The 12,826-nt window shown below is 38.4% G+C and overlaps 1 protein-coding gene across 1 annotated transcript in view; it reads left to right on the forward strand.

Moving 5' to 3' along the window:
- Positions 1-12,826, forward strand: part of gmds (GDP-mannose 4,6-dehydratase) — a 246,940-nt gene that overhangs the window by 172,985 nt on the left and 61,129 nt on the right. The window contains exons 8-9 of the mRNA XM_015391840.1: positions 12,126-12,244; positions 12,480-12,576. Of these exons, the coding sequence (XP_015247326.1) occupies positions 12,126-12,244; positions 12,480-12,576 (216 nt within the window). The remainder of the gene's footprint in view (positions 1-12,125; positions 12,245-12,479; positions 12,577-12,826) is intronic.

Genomic DNA, 12,826 nt, shown 5'->3' on the forward strand with positions numbered 1-12,826 from the left:
TGGCAGGAAGGAAAAATCAATTTAAAATGGTTCAGCTTAATACATGTCTACCTCACAGCCACCACTCTGGAATATATAGCAAATGGTCTGCTCTGATTTATCGCCTTTTCATTTTAGAGGGCTCAAAAGTGCTTTTCACACACTGATGGTGGCAAGCTACATTTTAGCCACAGCTGACTTGGGGATTGCTCGGAGGGCGGGGTTGTAATTTTTCAATGGGTTAAGTTCTGCATTATGGAACTGATGGCTATACAGAAAGTCCAGCTCACCTCCGTCTAAGCCATGAGTGTGACATAGGACTATAACCAGTTGTATTCAAGGTGAAAATGTTTGACCAGGAATCCTTAATCATTAATACATTGCATTCAGTTAAATAGTATGACAAATAACTGTTAAATTATGAGCAAGTCTATGACATGGTCATTTGTAAACATCTCTTCAAGGAAGAGGTTATCTGTCACCAGTCTGGTATGGTGCTTTAGCCTATTTTAGAGCTGTAATTTCAATACAGTTTGCCTAATCCCAGTACAAGATGGCTGCAGATGATTGCCAGTGTATCAGGAAACTTGTGGCATATGATGAATGTCTGCCTGAAAAGAGCAGTTGATAAGGCCGAATCATGACGTACATGACAATGGCCTTGTTTTGCCTTAAATGTGACACCATATTTGTTATTCACTTGAAAGTGTCATATCACAGCCATAAGTGCAGACCATTAATCTCTTTATCAGTGCTTGGAGGTTGGGCAGGCAGACTGGAGCTCTGTCTGCTTCTTGATTGGTAGCAGACACAGATTTGGTCCATAGCAAAATAGGATGATTTTTCAACTTTTTTTTTTTTTCTGGCTTTAACAATGTTGTTTGGCAGCCCTGCAGTAATGCTATGGAACTAAACTGAGAAGTTCTGAAACAACAAATGACCTGAAACGGTCTAAGAAGTAAACCTTCCACAACTAGAGGATGTGTTATGTTTTAACAGACCAAGGTTTTTGCACCTGTTAAAAATGTCGACATTTGAACATTTTTAAAAGCACACACTTTGGGTTTTTACATAAAAAAACACATGTTATTTTTGCCTTTCACAATTATTTTTTGAATAAGAATCTAAAAGGTTTTCTGTACATTTATATGCAACCTTACTAATCATTTCTGGAATGCTTTTCTGCAATTACACCTGCATTTCTTCTAGTCTACATTTCTTCCAGCTTCAGACTTTGAGAGATTGATATTGTTTTCAATTTCCTTGCAACGAAAATCTAAATATCAGATTTTTGGGGGGAGTCTCCACAGTTGCTTAATTGGATTTAAGTCTGGAGTTTATATTTCTGACTTTATTTGTACTCTTACAGGTCAATTTTTCCTCAAACTTGTTTATCTTCCCTGTACCAGCTAGGTACAGGGAATTACACATGTCATGAATTCAACCTGTCAGTCATCCCCATGACTGACAGGTTGAATTCATTCCAAGTAAAGCTTTAAAACATTTTTTTTTTGAAGGTAGGCTATTAATAAAGTGCCGTATTTTACGAACTATAAGGGGCTACCTTTTCCCCACGCTTTGAACCATGCAGCTTATAAGAAGGCGTAGCTTTTCTGTGGATTTTTCCTAAACCCATGAGGGGAAAGTCAAAGTTGGAAATGAAAGAATAAGGGGCTAATTTGTAGTTAGCGTAAGAACAGGCTAGCAGCAGATGCAGCGGATTACAAATGTGACCAAATTCACACATTTTGACATTTATTTGCCGCGTTAACGCTGCCGACCCAATTAAGAGAGACTGGGCTTAACTCCTGCAGAGCTGAAATAAAAAGACGACGAAGCCCCACTACTGCTGTTAGCTAACAAGCTAACGGGAGCTAGCATTCTTCTTTGTCCCTGCTCTAGGGGCTATATGTAGAGCTCCCCCTACAGGTTTGGTGGGAGACAATAGATATCAGTGGGTTATAGCCTGGTGCGGCTTATATATGTACTGTAGGTTTCCAGTTCTTTAAAAAACGTAGTGGGTGCGGCTTATAGAGCGATGTGTACTATGGTCTGGAAAATATGGCAGATAAAAAGCACAGAGTAGGTAAATATAAAGTGAAATTTAAGGTTTTAGACGTGGCTATCATCATCTATAAACTGCATATTATCTGCCATAAGAAAACTACTAGAAGGCAGAAGAGGCCCAGTCTAAGGCCACTTTGTGGGACTGATAACTGCTAATTATAGCCATTTAATGGTTGATCAAATCCGAAATGGGAGGTGTTAGAGGGGTGTTGGTTGTTCAAGGCAGTGTGCAATATTAGTTTTTCATCATACATGGGGGAAGAGGGGGAAATTCTTCAATATTCGCTGTGTCTTGTACCTTAATTATGTCAAATACATACAAACTGCTCTGTCTAAGTTTTTTATTCAATAATGGCTTTGTTACTGTCTGATTTCTAAGAAGGATTTGTAGATATCTATTAGCTGCCTCCAGAGGCGCTCACCTAAGCTTTAGATTTCTACTGCTCCTCCAAAGTTTATCCTTTGCCTCCTTGCTGCTTCTCTAAATATTGTTTTCCTAACTTGTGTATGTTATACTGTACACGAGATTCAAAATGTGTGATTTTGCATTATGTCTTTGTGTCTACCCTGTTTGGTGTGTTCTTTTGGTTTCAGGTTGCTGTTGATTGATGTTCTCTAACAATCTTTGAGGGATCAGCTATTGGTATTTAGCATAAATCCCCAATAAAATTCATTGAGTTGTTCCACTTAAATGTATCAGAATTTGAATATTGCTGCAAGGACTGCATCGTTAGTTTTTCTCTTGACACTACATGTGTGGCTTGAGCTGTGTGCATGTTTAGTTCATTTGGCCACATGTGGATACCTGTGTGTGAAACCCTGGGGTTAATGGCATTAGCAGGCTGTGATTGGGCCTGATGGGTTTCTGCAGCCATAATAGCAACTCTATTAAGTGTTTACTGTGAGCAATTCCACATGTCAGCTGGAGTCAAGCAGTGCAAGAGAAGACTGAGGAGCTGTGAGAGCCGGGAGCGCTGGGAGTGAGGAACAGAGGGGGAAGAAGCGAGGACTGAGGGGTCAGTGGGCCACAGAGGACTGAAGTCTGATTAGTCATTCTCCCTAGCCTGTGGTTAGATGTGATTCTAGGCTGAGGACTCCCAGGTTCAACATTCATGTCCACAAATTCTTTATTCTATAATTACATTTCATAAAATATAACCTTTCTGTTCCTCCGCTGTCACTACATGTCTGTCTGCTTTTTCTGCCTGTGGAATTATAGTGTTGTAATTGCTCTTTGTGACCTATTCGAGCGTATTTCCAGTTAGGTGGGTGCCTTTGGTTTGTACCAGGGATTTTCCCGCAACCTTTGGTTGTGTAATGTGTGCTTTTTTCTGACAGGAGACCTGGCAAGGAACTAATACAACGCACAAATATAAAAAAAAAAAAGATCTTATGCATAAAATAAATGTAATTTGATGGTAATATATGCAGTTGGTAATCCTTTAAATGGAATTTGTAGCTGCTTTTTATTTTTGTTTAACTAGGAGGTTTTACACTTAAAAAGTTAGAGAGTTTTTGACAGTGGTATTTATAAGCTGCCTTTTTTCCCATCCAAGGGTTGTTGTTATCTCCCAAAGCATGTCATTTTTTTTATCACCAAACTGTTGTTGGAAATTTTCTTAATATTCTAAGCTGTGCTCAATAGACTTGTAAAATCTCAGGCAGACCTCACAGGACCTTTCCAGGAGACTTAGTTGCATAGGCAACAGTGATAGTAAGGTGCCTTAGATCATTGTGTTTTAGTAGTTAATTAGAAAACTTATTTCCAGACTCAAAAAAAACAACAACAAAAAAACAGGGTGTTATATAACATATAACACGAATACAGTGAAAGCTGCAAAACGTAACAGAGGATACCTGTGCTAATCTCTCCATAGTTGAAGTTTGGAACTGTTTAGAGCCCAGCCATTGGTTTACAGGCTTAGGCTTATTCTCAAATAGATTTATTCCACGTTTCCATCTCAGTATTTTTGAAAGTACTCTTAACTCATCATCGTAGGCAACATAAAATCTTTTCAGACTTTTAATTTTATAATCTAACCATTACTATGGGGTCAAGCATATATGCAATAAAAAGATCTAATCACAGCACAATCATGAGCTAAAAATCCCTCCTTATCATTCTAACTTTGGACCATATTAACATCTGTTTGTTTAGTTTATTTATTTATTTATTTTTTTTTTTTATTTTGTTTATTCCCACAGTTGTTTTGGGACACTATGTCTTATCAAATTTTCCTGCAATTGTTTCATTAAGTACATTGTTTTTCTCTTTTTTTTTGAGTTTTTACGGCACTAGTGGCTTGTTTTATGGATGGTAGGTTGACAGGAAAGGGTATTAGAGGGAGAAAGGACCACAGGTCTGATTCGAACCCGAGTCGCCCGCATCGAGGACTAAGACCTCGATACACTGTTCGTGTGTGCTAACCACTGCAATTAAGTACTTTTTTTATACATTTGAACAAGTTTATGTGAAAAAAAATTCTATAGAAAACAACAAGAAGTTGTTTTCCATAAAACTTTTTTATTTTTCTGAAAGCAGCTTGACGTATTAAGTATCTAATTTTAATGTATCTCCTGCTTGAATTATAATGCTATGTTATTTATTCAAAATTAGTTTACTGAATCTATAATGTCATTAATGGGCAGGTTTATATCAGAGGTTTGGTGATAAACATGATATTATCTTTTAAAATGTGTAGAGAATACACTTTGAGCACAAAGTTAAAATATTTGGTATTGTCCGTATGATCGTAAAACTTTGCAACACACTTAAACTTCTTTCCAGTAAGAATGTATTTTTATTCTGCAAACTTTGACATGTTTGAAGTATGGACAGAGAGTTTTATTTCTCATAGAGGTTAATATAATGGCGTCCACTGTTTGTTGAAAGGTTCAGAAAAATGTGCTTTTCTAAAATTTTTGCTTTGGAATTCAAGCTGACCCATGGTGACAAAAACTGAACTAAAATCCACATTTGATAACAATCCATTTCAACCTCTTCTATGTCAGCGTATGATTCAAGTACAATAGTTTTTGACGGTCGCAGGGGTTTGGGTTTGTCTCCTAGCTGCAGTCAAGTGTGGGGTGTGTGATGGGTTCATGCTATGGCCATGTGAACAGGGAGGTATGGGTTCAGTGTGACTGAACCTCTGAGCTGTTTATCAGATAGCTAATGAAGCAGTGCAATTCTGTGAGCCCCTGAGAATGTGGAGGGACAGCAGGGGGGGGATGGAAAGGAGGTTCGGTTTGGGAGCACAAAAAAATTAAGGAAGCGGGTGAAGCCAAAGCTGAGAGCAGACTGTAAAGAATAAAATGATCTGAATGTATTTCAGCTCTCTTTATTTCTCCCTACAATAAAAATACACATCATATTATTTATTACATTTCCTGGTTAGAAATCAGTGGAGGCCATATCACTCAGCTCCTGCCGTAAACATTTTCTCTGGCTGCAGGAGAAGCGAGCCGTGTTCCCAGCTCCCATCATCACGAGCATCCAGTTTACTGCGGGCTAAACATCCATCAGCATGCTGCGCAGGAAAGGGAGAAGGAAAGAGTTTGCTTCATTACAAGTTCAAATAATCAGCCAGTCAGATGATCAAAACAGTATTACAGTGTAGATGTCAGTGTTTGATGTTTTACAATTTCCAGTGATAATTAATCCTGTTCACAAAGAACACGGAAAGGCTGAAACCTTTCAAAACAAGAGACAGGAATTTTCAGACCAGATTTAACTTCTGTAATACAACCTTTGATGGATTTGTGTGCTACTCGGCCATTTATTAAATGAAAATGCTATTCAGTTGAGTTTATTTATATAATGCCAGTTAACAGTAAATACAATCTCATGGCAAATTGGTCTAATTCTTATTCAATTACACATAATCCAATTAACTAAAACTGTAGTTCAATCAACCCAATCAATTGTAATCCCTTTTTATTGGCAGATTCAGTTCTTTTTGAATGCAGTCAGATTAAATTCAAAATATGGTTTTCGTGTGATATTGTTCATTTGATTCTATATGGAAAAAAGTCTGTGCATGTATAAAGTCTTTGACTTCCCAATCTTCACAATCTCTTTACTGAGCAAGCATGTGGTGACAGTAAAGAGGAAACAGATACACTCAAATTGGAAAAAATCTCCATCAGAACCAGAGGCAACTTTAGGAGGAGGAGACATCTGCTGAAATAAGCAGGGAACTCCGACGACATGAAAAGCATGTGGGGGGGGAAAACAGAAGAACTACTGCAAGATTACATGGCGAAAAAAAGTGCAAAGTAGCAAAATCAACAGTACCCTGTCAATGGCATTTTTTTTCTGATAAAAAAAAATCTATGTAACTCAGAATCACGTGTCAAGAACACTTTTTATGCAAACTAAAATTAAAAGTAAAAAAAAGTGTTTATTTTTTTGTTTCTTCAGATTCTGCTGGTAGTTCCACCTTTTATTGACAGTATTTGGGCAGGAAATGGACAGAGTGAGTCAGGAAAGATAAGCAGCAAATGTCTCCTAGTCAAAAATCCCTCAACCCTGACTTGAGGAATAATAGCCTCTATATATTGGGTCCCTGCTCTACCTCTGAGCATTATACAGACCCTGAAAGTTTACACAGTTAATAGGAGTTATGGCTCCGTCCATGGCTGAGACACAATGTAACACAAAATCACTAAACCAGCAGGGAGCTGTGTTTCATAGGAACAACAAGAGAGTTTACATGTAGGGCTGAAACAATTAATCACATTAATCGTCATTAATCCATCCATCCATTTTCTAACACGCTAAGTTCCAATTTTGGTCGCGAGGGGTGCTGGTGCCTATCTCCAGCTGTCAATGGGCGACAGGCGGGGTACACCCTGGACAGGTCGCCAGTCCATCGCAGGGCAACACAGAGACAAACAGGACATACAACCATTCACACACACTCACACCTAACGAGAATTTAGAGAAGCCAATTAACCTAACAGTTATGTTTTTGGACTGTGGCAGGAAGCCGGAGTACCCGGAGAGAACCCACGGATGCTCATGGAGAACATGGAAACTCCATGCAGAAATTGAAGTCCGAGAATCAAACCAAGAACCTTCTTGCTGCAAGGCAGCAGTGCTACCCATTGTGGCACTGAGCAGCATCATCATTAATCAATTATCCAAATATTCTTCAACTAATTTAGTAATTTATTAATTGCTAACTGGAGTAGAGACTCTAAAACATACCTATAGCTGACAGAGTGACACACTTAGAGCAGTAGTTATATCAAAATAGTTATATAATATGTAAACGTTTTGCATTTAAGATAAATATTTTTTATCTGTGAATATGCTCTATCCAGAACTCCTCAACTGGAAACGTTTTACTTTCACCTGGTTTAATTCCGATAAAAGACTGACCCCTCAGTCTTTGCTTCTTCCGCCTCTGTTCCTTTAAGGAACCTTTGGCTATCCGATTATTCATCGCTTAATCGAAAAAAAACATTGACAGATGAATCGATTTGCAAAATAATTGTTAGTTGCAGCCTGTAGCAGTGACACCCAGGATGTCTTCATGCCAGGAGTAGACACCAATAAACACAGAATCCATGAACACAAAGTATTTTACGTGAGAATGAAAAATAAAGAGCAAGCAGTAAATAGTAACAGTAGATCAGCCAGTGGTATCCTTTCAGAAAAGGAGAGCTTAACAGAAAGATTGGAAAATGTTTAACTGCAGTTGTGTTGAAAATAATTGAAACCTCTCTAATACACAGCTGAGGACCAAACCCATTCAATACGCTGATGCAACTATCTGAGGAAATGTTACTTAAAACAATGAGTTTTTTCATCAAAACTGTGGTTTATCTGGTTTTGTTCTTGTTTGCTTTATATTTCAGTTTCCCTGTGGCTTTAGGGAAATATCCAGTCAATAGAATATAATATTATATTCTGTTGACTGGAGGTTTCTTAGGGATCAGAAGCTCCTTTTAGTAGGAATCCTCTAATTTAAGCAGGCAACAGAACCAAGAGGATTGAGAACAGGGTGTTTAATGAGAGCAGTTTTTTTTTTCAGTATTAAATTATGCTGACATCTTTGAAATAGTGTTATATTTTGAAATTTGTTGAGATTCAATTATAGAGCTTTCTGAGGGAACAAAACAAAAATCAGCCTTAGCTATTTTGTATGATAGGTTAGGATTAAGCTATTCAGGCAATAGGGTTTTCTGCCATCTTTTAGATTTTGCTGAATAAATAGTTTTCAATTATTAATCAAGAGTTTTTGAAGCAGCAGAAATTATATCTGGATGCTGCTTTTATTGTGGAACATGCTCTGATTGGTTTGTTACTTAGTCACTCAGATATTGAGGTGACATGTTTGGCCTATTTAACAGTGTGAGAGAATCTGTTTTGTACATCAGCAGCCAAGTAGTGAGAGGTCAGAGGTCAGGCTCAGGGGAGCCATCAGTGCTGAGCGGTCAGATGACCCTGAACGATTCCTCCGATAGGAAGGCCTTGCGTCCCTGAGGAAATTCATTCCATCACCATTCATGTTTGTGTGTGCTTGCATGCCATGTGCTTATCCAATAACACAATTGGCACTCTATAGCTCTATATTTCCCAACAAGCCTACTTTAAGATGTCTGAAGAGCTTCTGATGTAAGAAGTACAGCTTATATTAAAGTTAGACTGAGCTGTATCTTATTGACATTGGGTTATGTATTATTATTATGTGAAAATAACTGCATCCCAAATGGGGAAAAGAATTACACAAACAAAGATGTATGATAGTTGTTGCCCTCTCATCCATATTACATACTGTAGCCCCATTGAATTTTGAATGGTGTCCTATTTTTAGAATACCTTTGAGAGCTATATTTTCATCACATAATTGAGTTTTGTTTATGGAATTGAGGAACTTTTGTTTTTCAAGATGCGTCGACATATATGGCTGCATTCAGAATGAAGCATCTGTTGAATGTTTGGAGTGACACCTCCTGCTTTATCTCATTAAACTTCCTAACTTGCTACTGATGCAAGCCAAGCATATAAACTGTCTTGATAAAACTCCTCTGGGTCAGTTTGTTTTTCCCCAAATTAGTTCTGCTGCTTCATTTTTGTTGGATGTTTTTATAGCTACAGTGTTGTGCATCATTCCTCTACAGTTTTCTAAGTAAGCATGTTTTACTAAATGCTAAGGGAATGGTATAAAGTGAAAAGCAAACCAACGCTATGTTGGAAAAGATCACTAAATGAAAACTCTTTACTGAAGCCAATGATAATGGGACATTGTGTTTCATTTCTGAAATTATGACTTTAAGATACAGGTTTACAAACAATCGCAACAAAGCATTAGAACATGGGACTGAGATTTTAATATATGTAATATATATCGAGATGTTCATTGAAATTTTTGTATATTACATTAATTCATCCATTGACTGAACTGACTGACTTAATTTACTAAAACATTCTGAATGTAAAGAGATGTGTGAAAACATTTTTTTCTTATATGAGCAGTTAAAACATCTAATTTGAAATGTAATACATGTATTTCTATGAGGCTATATTCTAAACATGTTATGGTTATGGTAACCATGGTAAACGTTATACAAACAGAGCTCTGATTAATACATTTGATCACAGTGGACTCTCATCCTGTTTAATGTTAGACATCAAATGGCTACATTTTGTAAAACGTTTGCCACTGTTGGCATCATTTTTGCAGCAATGGTATGAAAACAAATGGTATGAAATAACGTATGCGTCATTGGTCTTTGTCTCTCTGTATATACCAGCCTCTCACATCTTTTGAAGGAAAGTTTCCACATTTGTCTTTCCTGTAGTTTGATGATCTTTTATTCTACGAAGCACTTAAAGTTCCATCATATTGTTTTTAATCAAGGTTGGGGCTTGGACAGTGACCCAGCCATTAACATCATGATTTTTTTTCTTACCAATTATTTTTTTGTGATCTACCTCTGTGCTTTGAATCATCGTTCCATTGATGACCTAGTTTGGTTAATGCTTTAGCTCTCAGACAGATGGCCTCACATGTGACTTAACATTGCTTAGATATAGAGAGGAGCTCATGTTAATTTTATGGCTGCAAAAAAATGTCTGGAATGGCTACTCCTGAGGGAGCTGTCTAAAATGTTTCCCATTGGTTAATTATCTTTTTCTCTGTATAATGATGATCTTCATTGTTTGGCAGGAAAATGAGCTACCCATTACCAAAGTGTTGGGGGTAAACGGTCCCTCTTTTTAAAGTTTTTGCTACCAACACTCTTTAATAGAGATGGTCATAGAGCTAGAACATGGCAAAAGGTTATATCGGTATAAAAGCTTGGTTTATTTGGCACTGTTTATCGTCAGTGAAACAAAACCAATCTCAGCCATATTTTTACCTTGGCAGTGGGCAAAACTGTTTCCTAACATTTCCTGTATTTATGGAACCATTATTTATCCTACACTTGCTGCTATTACACTTCTGGTTAGGCCTTAACTGCATTTCATTGCCTTGTACCTGTACATGTGTAATGACAATAAAGTTGAATCTAATCTAATCTAATCTAATCTAACATGAACCAAACCTTTAACACAGCAAGGATAAGTTAAGTCCCCTGATGGCGGTGACAAGCTGGCGTTTTATTTAAAGGCTGCACTCAGCTCTCCTACTCTGACTGTAACTTTGAGCTGTACACCCAGCTATTGCTTCTAAGCATCATGCTTATTACTAATCTGACTCCGCCAGATGGATTTGCTCCGCATATCCATCTGGAAACCTTCCGTTGACGTAATTTTGGGAAGGGGCGAAAATACTGGTTAGCTTGATTGGCCTATGTTGGTGATAGACCAGCCAAATAAACCAATCAGATCAACGAAGCATATGACGTACTAACAGAGCGACGACGAAAACACAACCACAAGCCAGGCTTCTCCTTGCCGAAACCAGTCGGGAGAAGAGCAAAAAGATCTTTTCCTCTGAGTAAAGCCTCCAGTTTTGCTCTTCTTTCAGTGAAGAAATACTCCGTAATTCCAATAAAACTTGCTCGATAGCCCCACTAACGCTAGTTTCATCGGCTGAAGCCGCCATGTTCTTTAGACTGACCTGTCGCACTTCTCGTTGCGTCACACCTCAACCCGCCTCAAAGCCAACGCTGATTGGACGTTCGTTTGGTGAACTGCTCCAAATTTTCTTTAACAGAAAGTAGCCAGACTGATCTGCGAGTGAAACCTTGAAAGCTCGCGAGATCAGGATGGTCTCACGAGGCTAGCTTGTCACAGGCTCTACACGCCAATATTTGGGATATTTGTGCGAAGGTCTTTTGCAGATCTTCCAAAACAGGACGTTCAGTCATTTTTAACTGAAACGCACCCTGTCACTTATGTAGCCAGTGTGTTGCAATCCTTCTCGGCTTGAATTAGCTACGTCCGATTTGTTTTAAAGTCACATCTACGGTGGCCCGGAGGTTTCAGCACTAAGAGGCACTTTCCAACACTAAGTGGTAATACTGACAATGATCAAATGATTAAGTAGCAGATTTTATCAATGGCACCTTGCTGCTACATACATTCTAGTTGACTTTTATATTTCCTCTCATCTCCAACTGTTTGTGTGGCCATCTTCGATTCTAAAGACATCAGCGTCTGCCTGTCTGCCTTTGTGTCTCTGGTGACTTTCTTCCTGTCATGTTGGATGTCCCAGAGGTCCACAGTTCTAATCTGCCGGCCCCACATATAACAGAGTATTTTTGGACGCTTTGAAATAGTAACACTTTTTTAGTCTTTCAATGCTGTTTAGAATGTTTAGGAAAACAGCAGTTGCTCAGCTCTGCTTTAATGCTTGAGTTTTCATGACCACGTGTAGATTTTTGTGTGTGGCAGCAGCTCAGTGGGCCTGTGGGAGCTCTCTGTCCTCCTTTCCCACAGTTTGCGTCCCATGAGTCCCCATTGGTGACGTCAGGAAAGAGGTACAAGCGAGTGCCCCGCTCAGAGGTCACAGGTTCACTTCCTGTCTGTCAGAGTAGAGCTGGGCAGCGTCCAGAGTGGAACACCAAACCATCTTTATGATCTGTCTGTGGCCTGACCTCACTGTCTCTGTCTCTTTCAGGCCATGTGGCTGATGCTGCAAACGGAGGAGCCAGAAGATTTTGTCATCGCTACAGGGGAGGTGCACAGCGTGAGGGAGTTTGTACAGAAGGCCTTCAATCATGTTGGAAAGACCATTGTGTGAGTACTCACTGGTCATTTCTATAACCACATAATGTGTAAAATCACAGACCGAGAAAGTTTATTCTCTCTGTTCCCATTCCTTTTATTTGAAAACAAAAAGAAAAAGTGTCATTCAGCTCTACTTTGTTTTTAGACCAAAGGTTTTCATAAAGACTCCTTTGAGTTTTGATAGTCCCTGATCTTTGACGTTAATAAAATCAAGCCTCCCTTTGTATATTTTGTAATTTTCCAGGTGGGAAGGAAAGGATGAAAATGAGGTTGGTCGTTGCAAAGATACAGGGGTGGTCCATGTTAGGGTGGACCCAAAATTCTTCCGTCCCACTGAGGTGGTAAGTCAGGTTTCTTCTTATAATTTTCTTTTTAGGCAACAATTTGCCCATTTTTTTTTCTATACACTGATAACGAATTATATATATTTTAAGGAGGAAAAAAAAAAACATACTTTGTGGTTTGTGCACAGATAGCATCCTGTAAACACTCCTGGGAAATATTAATCAGTGTTTCACATCAGTGTAGAAGAATCTTAAATCAGGGTTACATTTTGGGATGCAGGATTGTCTTTCCTAATATATATATTTT

Source organism: Cyprinodon variegatus, unplaced genomic scaffold (genome assembly GCF_000732505.1).
Source record: "Cyprinodon variegatus isolate N-32 unplaced genomic scaffold, C_variegatus-1.0 Scaffold562, whole genome shotgun sequence".
NCBI classification, from domain to species: Eukaryota; Metazoa; Chordata; class Actinopteri; order Cyprinodontiformes; family Cyprinodontidae; genus Cyprinodon; species Cyprinodon variegatus.